Genomic DNA, 18,686 nt, shown 5'->3' on the forward strand with positions numbered 1-18,686 from the left:
GATTAGGTCCTATGACAGCTACTCATTTTTTAAACTGATGCATCGCTCTTGATAAAATCCATCAGCCCAATTATACCTGCTGCAAATACCTGGATTATGTGTCTCAGGTACATGAAAGAGGCTCCAACAGTGGAGTGAGCTTATTCTGACATGCAAGAATTTAGCACTTTTCCCCCCTCCAGTTTAATCTTTATCAAGTGACATTGCATAAGAACAATACAGAGATAGATCAAAGGCAACACTTCCACATAGAGCATGGAAGAGAATCCTGTGAGTTCCCCACAGAGGTGAAGATTTCCTCAGATCAGACTCCGGCTGTACCTTTGGCTGCAAACAACAAGCTCCTGGTGCAGGTGACACACATGCCTGTGAAATACTAACATGTGGCCTGCTTCCTGTAGCAGACAGGCAAGGATCAGCATTTAAGCAATCTTTTTCATGTTAACCCCTACTAAGATGAACTAGGTTTTCATATTTTTATTTTAGTGTATATTTTACATTAGAAAAAAGAATGTTAATAAAAAAGCTCCACATGCTCCTAACAATCAATTTTCTGATAAGTCCCCACCAGCATCAATACTAATATACAAATAAATTAATTTTGCTAGTTAATTTTCTGCCTGGCTTTGTGCAGGCCCTGCACGAGTAGTGCACCTGTATTCAAGTGCCCAACCACATTGCCAACACGTGCCAGGGAGTGTGTTGTACATAATCTTTCTTCCTCATAACGTAGTGGTATTCAGTCTCACTTTAATGAATGAAATCAAATTTTCTTAGCCATGCTACCCAGGAGGCACAAATAATCTTTACCAGGCTGCATGGCACTGTTATAACATGGATTCTTTCACTCTGCAAAAGCCCCAAGCCTTGATTAACAACTGTATGCTACTACTCCTTCATCACTCACTTTGGCAATACAACATCCTCCCCACAAAAACAAGTAAAGCAAAAATCTACATGGAAGACCTAAAATCCATCAAATGCAGAATCTGATTTCTCTCAAACTCAAGGCATATCCCCCAATGTTAACCTGGTCTGTCCCTTGAAATTCCTCTGTTTGCTTCTGTTTGTGTAGCTGGATTTTGCACAGCTGATTGACAAGAAAAGAGATGTCACATGTAATCATACTGAATAACAGCCACTGCTGGTACTGTCGGGCCAGACACAGCAGCAGCCACCCTTAACACCAGCCACTCTCCTCATGCAATGCCAATGCTACAATGCCCTGGTTAAAGGAGCATCGGGAAATATAGCTGAGATATTTTGTAACCTCCTCCAGTGCCTAGGAGGATTTTTGGGTCAGAGGAAGGGAGAGGGAGAGGGGGAAAAGCCCATTAAATTTACAAGCAGATTAAGGAAAAACACTCCACTGCCAATTTATTTTTAAAAAGGGTTGTGTGTTATTCTAAGGTTTGTCTGTATAATTGTACAACCGTTGAAAATTACATAAACTGTAATGATCTAATACTATTAACAGCCATTCAGAGAAAAACTCCCTCCCCTTCTGAAACCATCAAAGGCAGGAGGGAAATGGCCCAGGAAATATGCCAATCTGAGCTCTGGCCTCTAGCCTGGCAGAAACAGAAACAGAAAGATAAGAGAACAAACTGGACTAAGATGTGGTGTTTGCATGTGTCTGACTTGCAAGGGGAGGGGTGGCTTTGTCCTTGGCCATGTTCTCCCAGAGGCAGTGCCTGCTTATCCCAGTGAAGCTGCCATCACTTCACTCGCTGCTCTCACCCCTGCACTTCGTCACTTCCTCCTGTCTTATGTGTCGTGGAAGTCTTTCAGCAGGGTCCTCCGTCTCTGCTCTGCTATGTGCATCTGATTCTCTAAGTCCTGGTAAAACAGAATAGTACAAACTGTTAGTACACATTTTCCAGAGAAGAGCTCATTTTCCTCAGGGAGACTAAACTCCATGTGAGGAGCACCAACTGTCACACTTCACACGCACTCTGGATCACAAGATCCCAGATCCTCTTGCTTTTGATGTGGGCTCCCTCTGCAGTTGACTGGCTCCTGCTCTGCCTAAACCACTACACTGCTCTTCACCAGAGGGATACCCAGAGCCTCCTCCAGAGCTCTGTATGTCCCATTTCAGTGTGCAGGACTCCCTGCAGCCCATCTTCCCCTTCCATTAGCAGTGAGCACTCCGCTTCTACAACATCTGCTGCCTGAAGGTGGTTTCTGGACCTAGTTTCTCAGAACTCTCACTTGACTACCTTAGTGCTCCTGCAGAAGTGTTAAGCCCAACAAACAAAATCTGGTCAGCAGGCTCAAGCAAGCAGAACACTCACCCCTCTGTCATAGCTGTCTGCTCGCTCCACCTTCCATGAGAGATTTTCAATTTCAGCTTCCAGCTGGGCCTGCTGGTATTCAAACTGCAAGGAGCAAAATTAGAGAGAGCAAAAAGAAACTAGTTTAGTGGAGCAGTTTCATACCACACAGTTTCCATACCACACTTGAGGAGCAGACAAAGGCGTTTTGCTGACAGCTGTGCTGGCAGAGCAGGTTTGTGTCTCCTCCTTATCCACCTTCAGTTACACAGCATCACCCCTTCTGGGAGTTTCTTGTGTAAGCACTCCCCAACCTGCATCACTCAGTGAATAACTCAGCCTAAAAACACTGCAAGTGACAAGTATCTTCTAACTCAGCTCATTTTGTCATAAACAGGTCAGAAAATGCTCCCATGAGCAGCTCTGCAGGCAGAGTGGAGAGATTGTTAACCACTGCTGGGAGTAGCAACTTGTTCCACTGGCACAGTCAGATCGAGAAGAGAGCATCTGTCCACAGCCTCAGAGAACACATGATCCCATGGGGAAAGATTCTACAACAGGTTTTACAGGACAGTCGAGTCAAAGACAAAACTCTGCAGTGAATTCAGGGTTATTTTTGAACATGTCCAGTCCATGAGATGTACCAAGCAACAAAGGAAATTACAGCAGGAATAAAAAGCAAAGCTACACCCTGATTCAAGGCTGGACAAGCTCTCCTCCAGCAGCTCTTCACATGAAATACGGCCCATAGCACTGGGATAAATCTTACCAAGGAACAAACGCACACTTCCAGCCTCAAAACATTCTGGATAAATGGCTTGTTAGTGAAAGTGCAGTGAAGTCCCCTGGGAAAATAATGTAATGCATCAGATGACAGAGCTGCTGGTCAACTCAAAGTGAAGAGGGAAGGTGCAAAACTGCCTATTTGTCCTGTCCTTACCTCAAACTCAGGACTAATATTTCAGACACTGTCAAGCTCTGGAATTCAGCCCAGCATGCTGCCAGCTACACCCCAAAAATTTACCAACAAAATAAAGGCAAAACATCTTACCAGTTTCTTTCTGGGACCAGACTCCATGTAGTAGGCATACGGATATGTGTACTGCAGGGTGTAACGACACTGCCCAGGAGAGGAAGGAAGAGAGAGAAAAGGACAAGAGTCTCAGACTTGGAAGTCAGCTGAGTCACATGTGTGTGGTCACTACAGCCTAAGAAGCTACCTCCTAACAAGGACATTTCGTGGTAGAATTTCCTATGCTTTCCTTGGAAGAACTTGTGCAGCTCTGTATACCATGAAGTATAACTTCACAGAAGTCACTTCCAGATGATTTTTATCTAGTTCATTTCCTAGACCAGAGGCACTATTCCACATACCCACAACCCTTAAATTTCCTTCCTTAATCGGTACTATGAATTCAGCATTCTGGCCTGTATTTTCTCTGTGCCAAACAAGACACAATTACCCACCTTTGCAAGTAGTTTTGCAGCATTTTGTAGGTATTGCCAGTCTATCCATGTCCCCAGGTTGTTCATAACTCTTTCTTGGATTTTCTCCTGGATTCGTTGGTATGTCTGTGCCTCCAGCTGCAGGCTTTTATTGTGGTTCTCCCACTGCAAGGGGTGGGGAGACAGGGAAAGAAAAAGTGGCATGAGACCAGAGTACTACTGCTGAAAAAGCACAAGCTCTAGCAAGCAGAAATTGGAGTGGGGCAGGAGTCCAGCAAGGCAAGACATGCTGTGGGAAAGAACAGCAAGGCAGCACCTCCAGTAGCAAGTGGCAGAGGCTGTAAACAGACTGACGGCAGCAAAGAGCAGGGAGCACTCCCAGCTCCTCTGAGTGGGAATGCCCTCTAGTCACACAGCGACCTTGTGCCTAACAAGATGGAAAGACATGGCGATTCCCCTACTTAAAGGATTTCTATAGAAAGGTTAAGAGTTCAAATTAACATTTAACACAGGCTCAGTGAAATCCAACTTCTATGTGCACATTGTAAACATGGCTATTTCCCAAAGCCTGTTGTTCTGAAGAACCAGGAAAGAATATATTTATTTTACCACAGGACTTGGCTCATGCTGTGAAAAATAAACTCATTTTAATGGGGAAACTGAAATGCACCAGTATTTAACCTCTACCACACTCTCTTCTACAGATGCTGCTGTAGAGTTGCTCTGCATGGCCAGGTGCGTGGAGCCTGCTGTGTGGACAGAGATGCAACTTAAAAAAATGTGATTACATGAAATTTTAGTAAAACTTTGCTAGAGCCAATGGAGCTTTGAACATGGCAGAGTTTATTTAGTTCTTTGCCTCTATAAAGACAGATTTCAAGGAACTGAAGTTCCCCAGTCCTGGAAGGAAATGATTGGAGCGATATCTATCTACTGCAGTGGCACTCAGCCTGCAGGTAAATGGTACAGTGCCATACAAGTAATACTGATTTTCTCTAGCACAAGGGAATATAGGACCAAATGTGATTTGCTTTGGGTATGACATTACTGGTTTGAATGGGATTCACAGGGCAGGATTTTGAGTGAAAAACAGAGCCTGAAAATTCTGCACAGGTTCTCTTTGGGCAGTTTCTTGCACGGAGATTGCTGGCAATGACCTTTGCACCAGGCAGGGAGCATTAAAAGGCTACAGCAGCTCTGGCCAAGGAGATGTCTCCTACCCTCTCAAAATAGAACAAGTACTTCTTAAGGGCCTCCCTGGCCTGTGCTTGCTGACTCTGGTTTACAATATCAGGATTCTCTTTGTACCGACTGCATTCGTAGTACTCGCTGCCGTGAGTCTTCCAGTCTCCCAGACACATCCAGCAGAAGTCTGCAGAAAACAGCAAAAAACCCACTGTGAGGCACAGAAAAAAACCTCTGAGAAAGAAAAGCTTCAGGAGGCACAGCCCATCTGTTTTCAGATATTTCTGCTAAGCCAAGAAACATACACATTTTGTATCATCTTACATAACAGAACTCAATAGTGAGCCAAAAATACCAGCCTGCCTTGAAGATTTTAATTGTACAGCCTCCCATGCAACTACGGAAAGTAAATCCTGAAGTTCTGCATCCTGTACACCAAGACCACTGGGCAGAACCGTACCTGCACCCTGCACAGGCTGTCATTCCAAGTTAAAGAAGAGGCAGGCTGCAGAGTCTTTTTTGTGAGTTGCCTCCTCCCCACCATGGCACACGCCCCATGCAAACCTCTGTCTAAACAAAACATAAACAGTCACATCCAAAAGTGAACTAACTCATGCAAAAGAAAGTCTGCCCTCGGTTCTCTTCAGAAGGGAACTACCCAGGTAATATCAGATGTCAGGGGTTTATAACACAAAGTTAGGAGCTGCTGAATTGGGAAGAAAGTAAAGAAAAGAGAGCAACAGCAAAACCCACGTGACAATTTTCTGATTTCAGGCGAGGCTGTGGGTGTTCTACTGGGAAGGAAAGAAGACTGAGATTGAGTTGCTACAATAAGAATCATTTCTGTGTTACTCATGGTAAAGAAACCGAAGTCTGCATTTCCAGAGGTCACCAGTTTTCTCAAGTGCTAGTCCCCATGGTACCGTGGCACTTGCCTGCTCACCCTTGTCACAGAGCTCCATCAAAGCACGTCCAGTGCTGCTGAGAACCCCAAAGCAGAGGAAATGAGAGAGGACAGTAATCTTTAACTATCTTCCCAATAAGGTTCTGATACTGTAACAGTTTCTAGTGGCACACAAAGCTCAGAGGGCTGAATACAACTGTCTCACTACAAGGCAACAGAAATTAATTCTGCCATGAGAAAGTAAGTGCAAGAACAGGCTGTCATTTCATAGGACCACATAATGGGCCAAAGACACTCAGGTTGGTAATTGCACAGGAGTGGACTGAGAAGTCCAACAGCTACATATAACAATTCACAGCTCCTGAAGTTTCATCTGGATTGAAGCTCATTATTTCCATCAGTAAGCAGAAGAACTGAGTAAATGGTTCAGTTCTGACAGTATTTTCAGCTGATGACAAATACAGTTCCATGGAAATTTAATATCCATCTCTCTTCTGAGATGGATTCCACTGTTAATATTCTGGAGACTTCTCTATACAGTGGATATGTCAGGCGTGGGAGCCAAACCAGCACTGAATCAGAACCCAGCTGAGATCGCAGCCAGTGGGAAAAAACCTATCACACACAAGTCTGTATGTAATGTCTTGTTCACCTTTTACTAGGGGGAAAATATTTCAGCAAATGTTCAAAATTTCTCTTCATAGCACAAAAGAAGAGACCATTACCACCAGGAAAGACCGCAGAGAAAACTTCTTCCGAATCCAACTTACCATGCTTGCATTTGGAACATTGCTGAAAGAGAAGAGACGAGAAGCACTGGTTAGTGCAAAGAGGGGGGAAAAAATTCCACTTAGAACAAGGGAGGTTTGACGCGTTCAGGGAATTGCTCACCATGTGATTGCAGCCTCCGTTCTTTTCAATACAGATATTGCACTTGGGACACTGAGGAAACAGAAGCAATTGTTAGATCCAACTCTGTCTCCAGTAGCCTTCTGAAGAATGACAGCACTCGTGTGATTATTCCTCTCTGTCTTATTTTTTTTTAAATATGCATATGTGTACATGAGAATATTAACATTTATACCCTGCCTCCCACCTATTCCTGATAGCTCCATTTAAAAGAAGACAGAAAGGCAAAGCCAAGGAATTTACACTGCAGCACTGAACTATTTGCTCAAGAAAACAAATTTGCTATTGTTACTTTTAAAGGCAATTTTATAGGTAGGTTAGAGTACATAATGTGTAAACTATTTCTTTGTCTTGGATCTAAATCTACTAGAAATACTCTGATGCCTAATTTACAGAGTTCAACTACCCCATTTTGCTGTCATTGCCAAATCATGACTGTCTCCCTCACCTTCCAGTTCACAGTACTCCACAAAGTTGTTCAGGTTTAAACACCACTGATGCCTTATTTGATGCTGATTTCACACTTACTGCACCCTCTCCTTCCATTTTAAAGACATCTCCACTGATCATTTCAAAGTAGTCACAATTCTTTTGCCTGTGGGAGGACAGCACACCTGGTTGCCAAAGACATTCACACCAGGTCTGGAATAAGGACCACCAGGTCCTCATCACAGAAGGGCAGCTGGGCTTCCTACACAAAGCATTCCCAAGGCACTCAGTTGTTATATCACAGGCATAGGAACATAATTAGTTTACATATGACAGTAGCTTCTGACAGAAGCTTCTTGACAGTCCCTAGGGAGCTGTGAGAATTTGCAGCCTGTGAAAAAGCAGAACACAATGCTATGTGTGTATAGAATTGCATCCAGCTTCCCTGGAGGGGATAGAGGACAAGAAATAACATGCAGGTGCTAGGCCTTACATCTTTAGTGTGAGCACTGATGTAGTTGGCTGTTTCAGAGTCATCTGCACACTTGGTGAGCCATTTCCGAATGGTAGCGCAGTCCGTGGGCGCGTGGTACATCTGCCGACACTTAAAGCTTAATGGGGGGGGGGGAAAAGAGAAAGACACATCGATTTCCAAGGAAGTGATTCAAGGATTGAGGTTTTCCTGACCAAAATCTGGGAGGCCCAGCAAGGGATACAAACGCTCTTGTGTATTACCAGAGCGCAAAGACCAAGGCTGAACTCCATCTCCCCCACCCTCTTGTGCAGAAACCAGAGTCAAGATAAAAGTGAACTGAGGCTTTCCCTGACACATCATGTGTTTGAGGGCTGACATGTCCCTACCTAGAATCTGTGTTTCCTCTAACATCACTGCAGAGGCCTGGGGCACTATAGTGACTTACAAGTAGCTTGACTTCAGTGGCAGATACCAGGTACCCGCATTAATGTGACCTGACAGCCCCAGGTGAGTAAGGACCATTTGCATGGAGATACCAGTAAGCTGGTTCTCTAAACTGTTTGCATTGTGCTCCACAGACATTGGCAGCAGTGATTCTAGACACCCAAGAGCAGAAGACACTTCAGCAGCCCTGCAAACTACCTTTTTTCTCTGGTTCTATATCCACTTACGTTAGACAGGGAACATTAGCAGCCCTGTTCTGCAGAAATGTATTCTTGCATGAGTCTCAAAATGTATTTCCCAGACACTCTGGGAGTCAAACACTTGTAATAAACTTAAAAACTTGATACAAGCAGATATAGCAGGGAGGACTCCATGTTCACTCCCAGAATATCTATCAGTTGCTATGTCTGTAGGAAAATTTGTAACCAAGCCAAAATGTCCAAACGCTAGATTTGTAACCCTTTGATTACTCAAGCCCTGCATTCCCTGGTTGTCAGAACGCCCAACTTCCAAGGAGTTTAGGGAGCGAGGGGATGGCTGACCACCTGCAGAAGTCAGACCCCAAGTGTCCAGTTACTCAAGCTAACTCAAGTTACAAACCACTCTAGCAAAGCACTGAAGATGCTTCCACACAGCAAAGCTGTTGGCAAGCAAACAGAGTAGCGCTGAGGACAGCACACACTTCCCCCCGTGATTTTTAACCTTCCCTGTTCCTTACCAGAAGACCTCATTGCAACGATTGCACTGCACTCGCCGGGCTTTTGGCTCTTGTACCTGTATGACCATAGGGCAATCTGCACCAGGACACAGCTGCAGCTGGTAATGGCTCTGTGGGCACACCAAGGGGTAAGATCAGCAGTGGGTGCAGAAGAAATCTGATCAACTTTAACCACTCCTATCCTCAAGGATATACAAGTCAGTTATTTCTTACTCAAAAGAACTGACAACTGTTACCAGGTCTTGGCTAACAAAACAGATTCTCCTTTCTCTAATGCTGAGGAGGTTTATTAGTTACTTACAGCTTCTCTAGAACAGGGAATTCAAATGGAGGGTTACAGACCAAGTCAGCACAGCAATACAACTATTAAGACCCCATTAACAGTCAACAGGAACAAACAGTTTTACTCCATTTGAGCTCTTTTCCCATCCTTATCTCACAGAGGCTATTCAGTTGCTCTCCTTCCCAAAAGGGTCTCTTTATTGAGGAGAGGTGACACCACTCTCATAATGCTTTGCTGCTTCTTGAGTGTTCCCAGTCTGTTCCCAGTTACCAGAACACTCCTGCACATTTAGCCTTAACAACTGCTGCTTTAATTTCAAAATACCTCATATAAAATGTAATTGAGCAAGCCAATTCAGCTGGGCTAAGATGAGGGACCTATTTTCAGAACCTAAAAATATTTATGTAAGAACAAGAAGAACTTGAAAAATCAGATTGAAGTTTTAAAATTCTCAGCTGCAATGCTCTAAGAAATCTAAAGCACCAGCCAAGGAGTTACTGGGTGACCTTACAGCAGAATTTACTTCGGCAACCTGCTAGACTATTTTGCCAGTGAGGCTGTCTTACAGGAGCCGCCACATCATGTTTATTGAGGACAATTTTGCTGCAGTTACTGCAGTTCTAATCAAAAATGCAAGACACTTGAAACAAAATTACTGCAAGTCATTGGCGATTTGAGCCAGGGTATCCTAAAAATGAAAAAACCCACTACCTCCACATAGTCCCTGAAGAGGTAGCGCCTGTATTTGTCTTTCAGCTCTTCACTAGGCAGCAATGGAAACACAAAGTCTTCTGGTGTCCGAAGTAGGCAGTCCTGAGCCATGCAGGAGACCCCTAAGAAAGCAACATCTTACCACAGTGCAGTTTATACCAAGGAGTGAATGCACAGAGAGCATTCAACACAGTTTCCTAGGTGCCATCTGTTGTTGTGGCAAGAGGGACACAACTGTGAAACAAATCAGGGGCTGCTGAAAAGCTGAAGCCCAACTGTCTGCACCAAAAGATGACAGGGTGCATGTGTACTCAGGACTGGAAAGTGCTTGTATTCACAAGGTCAGACACTTAAATTAGAAAACTGTAAGCTACTGCCATACCAGCATGAAAAACAGGCTAGAAAATGCCCAAAGCAACTCTGGCACATAATGGCTTTTACCCAAGACAAAGGGAACAGATGTTTGCATCCACAAGCACTCCAGGGGCATTGCAACAGAACATCATCACAGATGCAAACTCAAGGTGCAGTAGATTTGCAGTTTCTAACTTATTACAGTCATGCTCTTTACTCATCAGAATGGCCAGTGTGGCAAATACAAACCCAGCACCGTGTCCACCTTGAACTCACCGACTCCAACCCCGTCCTTGACGAGCACTGTACAGTGCTGCTCCCAGCAGCTGCGACAGAACTGGTGCTGACAAGCCAGAGAGAGCAAGTTCTCCTTCCGGACAAACTGCATGCACACGGCGCAGTGGTGGGAGGAATGTACCATTGCCTGGGAGAGACACAAATCAGCATTACAGTGAGAGCATCCCAGCTCTCCCAGAGTGTTTTCACCTCATCCACAGGCACCTGCATCACCTTTGCTGTGACAATGTCTCAGGGGAGCTCCATGCCAGAACAGGTTCATAAGCAGCTGGTGTGCTGAGGTGCTGCACTGCCCCAAACAAGTCAGTCCTTCTCAAGAACCTCTTTAATCTCAAAGAACACAGCAGGTTGTCAGTACTGAACTGTTCCTGCCTCTCAACTAGTGCTATCCAGAACTCACCTTTACTTTTCTGGTTCTTACTCTTGCCTTCTTTGAAAAACAAAGAAATAAATCCTTTTATTAGGCATTCCATGGATTTACTGATATTCTTTGTTAGCTGGACCAGACTATCACTGTTCCACGGGCTTTGGAGAGAACCTATGGCTGGAAGCAGGCTTAGCAATGTCCTTTTACTGGACAACAATTTTGGGTAACAGGAGAGGCAACTGAAAGTGCAGCATGTAAATGAAATTGTTCATACAGAGAGGAAAGAGAATTCGCAGACTATCGTCTTCTATCTCCTATCTTCTGCCAATGCTACATTTGACAAAGTAGGCATCATCCCTTCAGAAGAAAAGGATTAAGAGGGTTTGTTTCAAATCAGGCATAACTCTGCTATTGCTTCACCAAACCACTGAGAAGCAGTCTGGTCTCCCCCTGGGTAGTGCAGAGCTAATCCCCAGACAACAGATCCAGCCTTCAACACATCTCTGCTCACCCCTTGGACCTGCAGAACCAGGTCTAGCACAGCTTCATCAAAAACAAGGCTCTACAAAGCTGTCAGCAGGAGCTTATGTTCCAATTTCTCCTTTCACAGAGAAGCCATATAATCACTTTTTGTCTACTGAAACCTTTGCCACTTGTTGAGAAGCTGGTGTGAGACCGCCATCAGTTTCCATGCCAAGCTCTGCACGCCAGAGACATGGAGGAGCAGCAGCATGATATGCAGCCACATGACTGACAGAGCTTGATTTATGGCATGGCCATGTAAAAAAAGGAAATAATATGACTGTTGCAAGTGGCCTCACTTATGGACCAGAACAAGATTCACTGTGTCTGAAACTGCACTGATTGCCTGGATCAGCTGCTCAACCTGAACAGCACACACGCTACCTCAAACCCTCACAAGCTGCCTCTCTGAGCTCACTGAAGTTTCTCCCTGAGGAGTCAGTCCCTCCACAGACACTCACCATGAGCACCTGCCCCCAAAATGTCATTATTCTGCAGTGGAAGCCAAAGCACAGAGCAGTTTGCCCTAGCACACACAAATAGACTGTAATGAATTGCCTAACAAAGTTTGTCAAGACTCAAATTAACCTTTTAACCATAATATCTTTCTGCCCAAAGAGAAATCACCATTGCAGTGGGGGGTACTTAAGTGACAGCTGACAAAAGATTCAGACATATCTGAAAATATATGGACTACTTTGCAGGTCTGTCAAATAACAAAAATTATTTTTTTTCTGGACTCTAGGCAGATAATTTATTTTGAGTCCCTGAAGCTTCCACTCCTGTCAGCTCTTTTAGTATTTTCACTGTCTGCTAGTTACAAGACAGCTCAGATGCCAGACCAGGCTTTTAACATCTCCCCTTCCCCCCAACCCAATGAGTGTTTCCCAGATGTAGTATTTTATCACTCAAAACCTGACACATGGCAATGTGTTCTTGGGGTAACTGTGCATTGTACCAAGACACCCACTGTGAATGAAATCTGTAACATGCAACAGGATGTTTCTATTTAAAGGGGGTGGGGGAAGTATCTGAAGACCTGTGTAGCCCTGGCTGCAAAACACAAGTTGCTGGTCACATATCAGTATTGACTGGCTCAGCAACACCACCACTCACTGGGAGACTCAGCTTAACCATCTCTAAGCTGAGCAGTGCAGGGTGAAAAAAAAAAAAAAAAAAAATTCTGTTCCAGCCACAGACAAGCTCTGTTCGCTCCATGCAGCCAAAACTTCCCTTGAGTGTCTTTTTCAGAGAACAGAATTGGAAGAGGCAGCCAAGTCTGTGCACTGTGCTCCTTCCACTGTGTACCATCACTCACATCAAAAAATGATCCTAAATTTCTTGAAGAAAGTAATGCTTGAACACTACCTGCAAGCCAATAGCAAAGCAACTATTTAAATATTAGACACCTCTTGAAGGCATTATCATTTAAATAGTATAGCCAGCACTGAATTTGGGTGTCAGACCTGAGTTTGCAAAGGGTTAACATGGGACAGACTATGCCATTAGTAATGCAATCCCCCACAGGGGGGTCAGAAGTGTCTGCCAAGGGAACAGGCTGAGATAGTTATCATACTTACATGTTTGGATGAGGTGGGCTGAACTCGTGCTTCTACTAGCAATTGGGCAGCATTAGACTTGTGCCTGAAAAGGCAATTGAAGAATGATCAAATCAATTTCTGAACACACTCTGCATTAATAAATTGATCCTTCTTGCCTGAATTAATGATTGGCTCTGTGCAAATGGTAGGGTAGGTTTCAACAAGGGAAGCTGAAATGTGTCCTGTGTGAGACTCTTTCATAGAGAGCTGAGCTCTCATTAAAACTTTATGATAGTTTCTTCAAAAACAAGAATAATACTTCTCCTGGTAATGTATTAACATTTTCCTTATAGTTCTTGATGATTATTTTTTATAACAATTATTTTTGAAGCTAAGATTTTCTATCCACACTCCTTGAGCAGTCCTAAGCACTGTCCTCAATAACACACTCCAGTGAGGCTCCTGTCTGTCTCCTATTCCTTTGTAAAACCAAGCTAGCCTGGTTAAATCTCACTTTAACTCCAGTCTATTATCTAATTAAGTATTTCCTCAGTGACAGATTAGCACCCCTTAGGCATATGAAGCTGTCTATCAGCAGCCTTCGAATTAAACACGTTTTGCTGTTTGTGATTTCCCATGCAAAGGAATGTTTATATCAGTGAACTCAGAAATAGCAGCATCACTATAGTGACCATGCTGTAAGTCCTCCCTCCTCATTAGCACTTCTTAGTTGATCTAAAGAGCTTTCATTTGATAATGTCACTGTATCAAGACAGATGTTTGAGGACTAGATCAACCACAGAACAACTTGCAAAGTTATAGCTTTAAAAATAAACTCCTCCCCAAATTTCTTCTTGTTTAAATCTCACTAGTTTAAATGCAGGATCACCCTGAGCTGCTCTGTGGGAATCTCACCCTCTTTGTGCTCCAGAGAAAAGCTTTCAGGCAACCAATAGGACAGTTACCAAAGATGCTGCAACAACATCCATATACGAGATGCATTTTCCATACGTTCTCTGGACGAAGTTGCTGGCTACAGGGCCAAAAATGGCATGGCAGAATGAGTCAGGCTGGTGTTCTCTCTATTTTCAGACAATGTTTAGTTCTGAGCCAATATTCTGTGGAGGGACTGCCAGCCAGCAGTGCCTCTGGATACACTTCCCGCATATGTTTGGGCAGAGTCTGAACCCTGCTTCTGTAATCAGTCGGAGGACTGTTACAGTGACACTGATCAAGCAAGGGGGCTGCAGTTCTCAGTTCTCTCACACCATCTTCTCCAGCTCTCCAAATACTAGTCAGCTTGGGGAAAAAAAGTCACTTATGTCAGAAGGAGCAAAACTTCAGTATGGATGTACTACTAAAGATCACATCAGCATAGGTTTGGTGCTCCTTTATGACTTATTTGTTCAAAGCAGAACGAACATATGTTATCTTTTTATTTGTTAAAACAATCTGTTATCTAAAAATTTAAGATAAATGCATCTATGGGGTTCCAAGCATAACAGTAATTCCTCAAATTGAAAGACATTCACCACCACTCCCCTCTCCCTGTTTACAAATTTCTTACAGGCAGTGCAGCCTCAACAAGTCAGTGTTTTTCCTCTGCTCCCTGGAAAGGATCGCATGTCCTGCTTCCAGGTCCAAAGACAATTGTCAAAAACACACCTATGGAGCACCCTGAGCATTTCTGCAAAGCCGAGGGAAAAAGCACTGAGCACAAAAGAGATAAGACTATTTACACTTACCTTTCCAAAATCTCTGAGATCTGCCAGTGGAAACTAACTAATACTAGCTTTGCAACAGCATGTGATACCTAAGTGGAAAATAAAAGAAAAAAAAAAAAAAAGTCAAGTTTGGCACATTTTGAAGCCACACCTCTGCTTAGGACTATGATTTTCATTTAAAATTAAGTTGTACAAACTCAGTACAATATCCCAGTGATACTCAATTCACAATAAACTGCCAGGCACGATGTTCACAGCCAGTATATCTGCAATATAAAAGTTGGAATGAAGCATGGATGTACCCAAACTAACTCACATACTTAGTTTCAACAGTACAGAGAGGAAGGAATCAAAAATTCACTGGATTAGCTTAACTGCTCGTGGAAGCCCCACATCCAGTCCTGACTGTGGTCACCACTTGGGAGACTCAGACCAGACTGGGATCAGGATCCTCATTAAATGTGCAAAGTCAGAACCTCAGGGCAGACAGATCCCACTTACTGAGCTGGAGAAGCAGCAACAGGCTGCAAACGCAGGGATGCCGTGACAGCAAAGGGTATGGGGAAAACAGGAAACATTTTCCCAGCCTTTCACTGCAGAGAAGTTACACACTGGATTGGAATAGACAGAAAGCTACTGTGACAGGGACTGCTTCCATGCAGAGCTGCTTGCATTACGTGGACTCTTGGCAAGCACCAGCACAATGTGCGCTAGTTTGAGCACCCTCCAGAATACTGCAACATGACATTTAAAGTCATGCTACAAGGGCACTAGCAAACAAGTTCTCCTTCACTTCTATGTATTAGTTTATTTCAGAAGAAAATGGACTTATCTGCTTGCACAAAAAGCCTTGTACCCAACATCTGCTGAGTTGCTAGACCTTCAACCTGCCTCTTGACCCCTTCATGCCTTTATCAGGCCCTGGAGTTCAAACAAAGTAGGTGTCCTGCAAACACACCTCTTCCAGGGGAATTCAGAAGGCTCACGAGCCATGTCTCCTCATTCCTCTCCGTGCTAGGAAGGCAAATTCACAGTCTGCACACTCTACATCCAAACACCCTCTGGCATTAAAAGGTCTCTGCCTCCTGCACTCCAAGATGAACTATAATAGTGGCCAGTCTTCGCGAACAAAGAACCGGGGAAGGTCTTTACACCTTCCAGCCTGCGCATTGGATTTTTTAGGTGAGACTCAGCTGAACCAAGATGAACTATCACCAAAGCATTTCTACTGTGCACATAAAAAATACAACTCCTTCTGTCCTAGGTGCAGGAAGATTTGCTTTTTTTTTTTCCCCTAGAGAAGCTGTCAGTCCCAATCATCAGCTGAAGCGCCATAAGCCTTCCTGAACCCTGCTACAAGTGATTCACAAGATCCAATGTACTTTTAATACAGACACACAGCAACACCAACACAATCCTGGAAGGAAAAAACAAGCAGTGGTCACTCCTACAAAACACTCAGGCTCTGCAAACCCAGGGGCAGCACAGCCATTACTCTTTCAAGTCCACCCTGCTGAAGAGGTGCAGTTTCACAACACAACTGACCTACTGCTGTCACATGGTAGTGCCCCGGTCCTGCACTGGCATTTGTCAGCACTGGACATTGTCAGTGTTGGTTCAGGGAGCTGAACCATTGCAGTCCCTACACACGATGCACATGGGGTGTTTAACTGACTCTTATCCATCTCTACGTTCTGATGTGTCCACTTTGCTGGCCACTAAGAAATTCCAGTAATAAAAGAATAATTTTCAATGTACATGTGATCCTTTTTCTAGAAGAACCGCAACATTAGCTCATGCTGTGCAAGATCTGCCATGTTACCTTCCTCAACTTGAGCAGTGATGTGATGTGACCCCCTGAAAACAAAGGCTGCCAAGCAGCGCTGCCCTCCCTCCCTCCCTCCCTCCCAACACAGAAGCCTGTGATGAGATGGAGCATGGCACACAGAGCTGCTGCTGCCAACACACACAGTCTGCGTGGATCAAGTGCCACTGACAGCCTGGGATGGGTTGTTATCTTAAGCCCCCAGCCTGGCAGACCCAGACAGACACCTCTGACTTGTTTGTACAAGGAAAACATCTGCATTTGAGACTGTAAAACAAACAAGCACCAGGAATGTGGTCTCTACAAGACTGGCTTCCTACAAATGCAAACCACATGGTAATGAATCATTCTCTAACAGCAGCGAAGCTATTTCTCAGTAGCACTAGGGAAGAACTACCATCCTGACAAAAGAAAACAAACTGCCGGACTTAAATGGGAAGTTGATCTGTAACATATGAAAATGACTATTTTTCAGTTGGATTTCCAGAGCCTGAGGTATAGCATCTACTGCGACATCATGATTCCAGGAAGTTAATTGTTCCCTGAGGAGGAGCCAAGTATATTGAAAAATGAAAATGTAGAGAAAGAGAAATACAAGTACCAGCACACACATTGCTGAAATCTAACAACCTATCCTAACACAATCAAATACTTTTGAGACAAGTTATGTGTCTGGAAAAATGTGGAATTAGCACTCCAGAAAGATGCCAGATTAACAGATCTAGAAGAAAAACAAAGCATCTGTGACCATTCCTATTTTGATCCAAGTGGAAGCACTGACTGGATCAGCTGTAGTGCTAATTTTACTACTTTCATCATAAAAGCATGCAAGAAAATAACATTTTCAATTCATAAAGTCTGTTTCAGAACATGAGACCATTTTCATAAAAGCTCTGAAGCAGAAAAATTTTTGATACTGTCTGATTGCAGCACATGTGATCTGGCAAAACAGAAGTCCCAGAGTCAGACAGTTGTAGCAACATACCCACCATCTCCTTGGCATGGAAGTACTAGTTCTTACATGTTAAAAATAGATAACATTCAAACTGTAGGAAAGAGGTGGGAGAGGAGCAGACAACTAACGACACTGGGGCTGTGCCTGCTGAGTGGGGTCTCACCACATCCTACATCCTGCTCACAAGGCTGGGAATTCAGAAGACAAACATGAATACCTTCAGGAGCCAACACTACTGAAGAGATTCCAGAAAACAACCATCAGAGGAAAAATAAGTGTTTAACAAAAGCCTGCTTCTATTGATTAGAAGTGCACCCGAGCCTCTTCAATGACTGTACATTCACAATGACTGAATGATTGTACCAAGTCAGCCAGTTCTTCCACAATAACACCCCAGAATAGTTCAAGTATTTCTTTGAAAGCAGGAGTTAAAACACGCTGAGCACAGAAAAATACCACTACAACCAGAAGTTTGGTCCATATGTACATAATTCATTACCTTACAGTAAGAAGGAATGTACCGAAGCTGACACTGTCCAATAAAGCATTTCCTGGACAGCCAGAAGTTTCACACACTGAAAGACCTCAAACTTTAAAAAAAACGTCTCAGAAAGAGCTCCAAGTCAGTCCCCTATCAGTCATCGGGTGCCACAAGAATCTCAGTTTATCCAGGAACAATAATGCTTGGCCTCAGCCAGAAAACAATTTAAAAAAAATTATGCCACTGAGAAATTATCTGCTTCGTTTAAACCTTCCTACTCCCAAGGAACCAAAAAAGGCAGTGACACAGCCCACCTGGTGTCTTGCTGGCAGCAGATCCTTTCAGTAAAATACTTCTACAGAGCCCAGTGCAAAAGGTATTGCATATTTTAGATGATGCACTTCTATTTCAGTTTTTGCCTGCAACTAATCAATTGTGCCAATGCTTCTGCAGAGCCTGACTTCTCCAGAACTCCTCTATCTGGAATAGGTTTATTACAGTGAAGAAGCTGAAAGCCATAGGCATACTAAAATTTTTTTCTTCTCCTCATTTTCCAGCTTAAAACTTTCATATTAAAGATCAGCTCAGTCCAAATCTGAATCTAGAGAATTTCGAAGACCAGACTTCTTTCTTCATGATGTGGAGGCAAAGCTGAACAGAGAGAATCTCATCCAATCTGTAATTTCCAATGTTGTTTTAAAACAGGAATTTGATCACCCCAGAAGCCTCTTTCAAACTTCCACCACCTTAACTCTGATTTACCACTGATAGAGGGCTGTTAATTGCCAAAAATGGGCACCAAACACTAATGTTGATCAGTGCACTGGAAAAGGGGCACAG

General features: G+C 43.7%; 1 protein-coding gene across 2 annotated transcripts in view; it reads right to left on the bottom strand.

Moving 5' to 3' along the window:
* Positions 1 to 173: 173 nt before the first annotated feature.
* Positions 174 to 18,686, bottom strand: part of ARIH2 (ariadne RBR E3 ubiquitin protein ligase 2) — a 31,755-nt gene continuing 13,242 nt past the window's right edge. Inside the window, exons 3-15 of one of the 2 annotated variants that reach the window (XM_027882287.1) lie at positions 14,607 to 14,674; positions 12,901 to 12,964; positions 10,411 to 10,558; positions 9,781 to 9,902; positions 8,787 to 8,896; positions 7,643 to 7,760; positions 6,703 to 6,753; positions 6,582 to 6,603; positions 4,943 to 5,094; positions 3,744 to 3,887; positions 3,328 to 3,396; positions 2,298 to 2,381; positions 174 to 1,839 (exon numbers count right to left, since the gene is read on the bottom strand). In XM_027882287.1, coding sequence (XP_027738088.1) covers positions 1,768 to 1,839; positions 2,298 to 2,381; positions 3,328 to 3,396; positions 3,744 to 3,887; positions 4,943 to 5,094; positions 6,582 to 6,603; positions 6,703 to 6,753; positions 7,643 to 7,760; positions 8,787 to 8,896; positions 9,781 to 9,902; positions 10,411 to 10,558; positions 12,901 to 12,964; positions 14,607 to 14,674 — 1,224 coding nt within the window. In that variant the 3' untranslated portion in view covers positions 174 to 1,767. The remainder of the gene's footprint in view (positions 1,840 to 2,297; positions 2,382 to 3,327; positions 3,397 to 3,743; positions 3,888 to 4,942; positions 5,095 to 6,581; positions 6,604 to 6,702; positions 6,754 to 7,642; positions 7,761 to 8,786; positions 8,897 to 9,780; positions 9,903 to 10,410; positions 10,559 to 12,900; positions 12,965 to 14,606; positions 14,675 to 18,686) is intronic. The other variant, XM_027882288.1, reaches the window with a different exon arrangement.

This window comes from Empidonax traillii, unplaced genomic scaffold, assembly GCF_003031625.1.
Source record: "Empidonax traillii isolate 1590-97213 ecotype Southwest subspecies unplaced genomic scaffold, ASM303162v1 scaffold104:size2570737, whole genome shotgun sequence".
NCBI lineage: Eukaryota > Metazoa > Chordata > Aves > Passeriformes > Tyrannidae > Empidonax > Empidonax traillii.